The sequence below is a fragment of the Nicotiana tomentosiformis genome, chromosome 1 (assembly GCF_000390325.3).
Source record: "Nicotiana tomentosiformis chromosome 1, ASM39032v3, whole genome shotgun sequence".
NCBI lineage: Eukaryota > Viridiplantae > Streptophyta > Magnoliopsida > Solanales > Solanaceae > Nicotiana > Nicotiana tomentosiformis.
In genome coordinates this window covers 30,510,560-30,513,886 of record NC_090812.1, presented here as the reverse complement: position 1 = coordinate 30,513,886, position 3,327 = coordinate 30,510,560, and the positions used below count along the sequence as shown (strand labels likewise).

The 3,327-nt window shown below is 35.6% G+C and overlaps 1 protein-coding gene across 1 annotated transcript; it reads left to right on the top strand.

The window, feature by feature from the left end:
* The first annotated feature begins 1,325 nt into the window (after positions 1–1,325).
* LOC104093452 (large ribosomal subunit protein eL22y-like) lies at positions 1,326–3,004 on the top strand. Its single transcript, XM_009599204.4, has 3 exons — positions 1,326–1,463; positions 1,550–1,818; positions 2,714–3,004. The coding sequence occupies exons 2-3, from the start codon at positions 1,586–1,588 to the stop codon at positions 2,856–2,858; spliced, it is 378 nt and encodes a 125-aa protein (XP_009597499.1). The 5' UTR covers positions 1,326–1,463; positions 1,550–1,585; the 3' UTR covers positions 2,859–3,004.
* The last annotated feature ends 323 nt before the right edge of the window (positions 3,005–3,327 follow it).

Here is a 3,327-nt window from a genome sequence, read left to right as displayed (position 1 = left end):
TGTACTAACGTCCCTTTTGCCGGGGGCACTGCATCTTCAATGGATGCAAGTGATTCGTCAACAGGTGGTTTTGACCCTCGTTAGCAGTTACTCTATATTCAGCAGATTTTGGTGAGCCCTACTCTATTCCGGGCTTCATGTCATTTGACGTTGTACGTTACATTTTGAGGTATAGCCGGGGTCTTGTCGCCGGCACATCCATACTACTCTTCTGTTGTACTAAGAGGCTCCGTAGACAGGTTGTGGGTGGTATATGATATTGGGAATTAAACTAATAAGTGTTGGTATTTAGGCGAACATGTTTTTATCATATCAGTAAACTCGTTATATTTTGGAAATCATAAATGAACATCCTTTAGTAGTGGAGAATATTGTAAAACACTTGACTCTTCTCATGTTTATCACATGTACCGGTTCTTAAATTGTTAATGGGCAAGGTTGGGTAGAAGGCATCTAATAGGCTTGCTTAACCGGAGTATCTCGGTTGAGCGCCGGTCGAGTTCCCCGAGGTCGGGGTGTGACAAATATGACTGTATATTTCACCTAATATTTCTTTGTAGATCTTGTTATTGAAGTTGTTCCATTTTGATGTTTCAGCGAAATGATCCGTGCAACAAATAAAAAGAGAAACTAATACTTATTTGTACATGATATATTTTCTTTAAAGAATGGAAGAATTAAATGTTTGTAAAATTTTGTGAACAATTAAGTAAGAAGCGACTGACAATAATAAAAACATAATAAAAAGTTTTTATTTCCATAGTTATGCAAAATCATAAAAGAATTTTGAAATATTAATTGCAAAAGGCTGAGGGAACCAATAGGTTGTAACTTCATGGTGAACTATGTATCTGTGATTAAATGATAATTGTAGCAACATAAATAATAATTATAGCAGTAGGCTCTTTATCTACCCTAACGTTTACATAATTAGCAACATTATTCATGATTATATTTAATTATTACTCTTTTCTACATTGAATTGAAGATAATAATTAATCTTTTCTTGGTTAAAATTTCTTGAACTATCCTTTCCCTAAATTAATTGAATTAGTCTACACTTCATTATCCAGTACACAACCTCACATTTTCCGATATTTTAAAACAATGAAACTAATAATGTAAATTTGGTTATTGTACTTATTTATGAAGGTAGGTATAATTTTTTGAAGGGTATCATACTCACTTAAGTTTATAGGATTATTTTGGTCTTTCACATTCAATTTTTGATCTTTATGCTTATAATATAGCATGATGATATATATATAACGATGAGAATTCACAAGCATCCTCAATTCATTATAATAGTGGGCCTAGACGAGAGAGTGGACTCATAATAATGGGCCCAAATGTTGATGGACCAGAATGACGATCCACAGAGACATAGCTCTCACAAAACAATATATAAACCCACACTCGAAACCCTAACCCATAGTTCCTCCCAAATCGCCGCAGCTTCTCAGGTCAGTTCTCTAATTCTCTCTCTCCAACTCGTTTCACAATCCAGTTCTTCGATTTCTGATACGTATGTGATTTGGTGAAAATGCAGGTAGGGTTTGTGTTTTTTCTTTAATCGTAGGAGAAGATGAGTAAAGGAAGCAGCGGAGCCACCAAGGGTGGGAAGAAGAAGGGAGCAACCTTCGTGATTGATTGCTCAAAGCCTGTTGATGATAAGATCATGGATATCGCTTCATTGGAGAAGTTTCTGCAGGAGCGCATCAAAGTTGGGGGAAAAGCTGGAGCTCTTGGTGACGCCGTCACTGTTACTCGTGACAAGACCAAAATCACTGTCACTTCCGAGAGCACTTTCTCCAAGCGGTAAGTTTTTTCACCTTTATTTACTGACCCATGCTTCTCTGCTGTATTTTGTATATATAGATCTGTTGAACTGATACTGTGTCAACGGTGCAGCGTGAATATGCTGTAAATGTTGTTATATCTTGATGTTGGGGTTTGATGCTGAAGTGGGATAAACACATAATGTCAATATAGGAATTTTAGTGTCCAATTTAATGTGGTAACTTTCTTTGTGTGGTACCTGATGAAGTAAATATTAGAGTCAGATGTGATGATGATAAATAATGTTTTGATTTATACTTCTATCCATATATTTTGGGACATATGAACGTTTGGAAAAGGTGAATAGAAATTATATGCAAATACAGTGTTACGTCTTCATGATGAACAAAACATAATAAAGGCATTGGGCAAAGGAGGGGTAGTATCATGAACGTAGTCTGTGTATCACTAGTCTTAATCACGGCAAGGTTGGAGGTGATGCCATTTTGGCAACGTGAGGTGCAAAAGAACATATTTGATGGATTCATTCATTCAGAAACTCACTTGGAAATTCAATTTACAGGCCTATTATTTTGCATTGCTTTTATGGTAAAAATTATCTTTGCAGATTAACATCATTATGAATTTCATTTTACTGGACTGAAACAAAGTTCTCTTTATTTTTAATCTGAAATGTGTTTGGTTAATCCAGTTCCTACCCGATTATTCAGCTAGGACTTATTTGCAGTACAAGGGACATGACCACTCACAACTTTTTTTCTCTATCCTGAGAGCTTACTATGAACTTATTTCACTGTAATTTGGATATCTGAACTGTTGTGATTCGCCATATTTTGCTAGCTTGATGCATTTCTATTAAATATATTTTCAACCATTGTATTCTATGCAGTAATGTTTCCTTTTTTTTCCCCAGGTATTTGAAGTACCTGACCAAGAAGTATCTCAAGAAGAACAATGTCCGTGATTGGCTCAGAGTTATTTCCGCAAACAAGGATCGCAATGTCTATGAGCTGAGGTACTTCAACATTGCTGAGAATGAGGCCGAGGAGGAAGATTGAGGAGCTGGAATCTTAATTGAATCTTTAGTTTGTAGTTTCTCCTTATTTGATATTGTTGGCTGTGTGAGACATTATTTACAATTTTGTCTGCTGAAATCAAATCTTTGCACTTTTGCCCAGTTAAATGGAGAAAACGAGATTAACCATCTTGTAGTTTTTATATCTTATATATTGTGGTGTTTTAGGAGTGGACAATCATCAATCTTGAAAAGCACATGGTTAATGGACCATCTCTTTTTAATTGCTTTCTAAACTCTTGTTTTTTATAACTATCGTCCGTGCAAATGTGCATTCACTGCGTGTGCTATGTATCACTGCAATAATGTGGTTAATGAAACAATTAGTTGTAGTAGGTAAGGTCATCATCTTATTCGTGGATATGCTTTAAAAGCTCTTAGTAGCCGATTCTATGCAATGGTGTTATGATTTATTGCTGCCTAGTGCAAATTAGTATAACAGATAGAGCCTC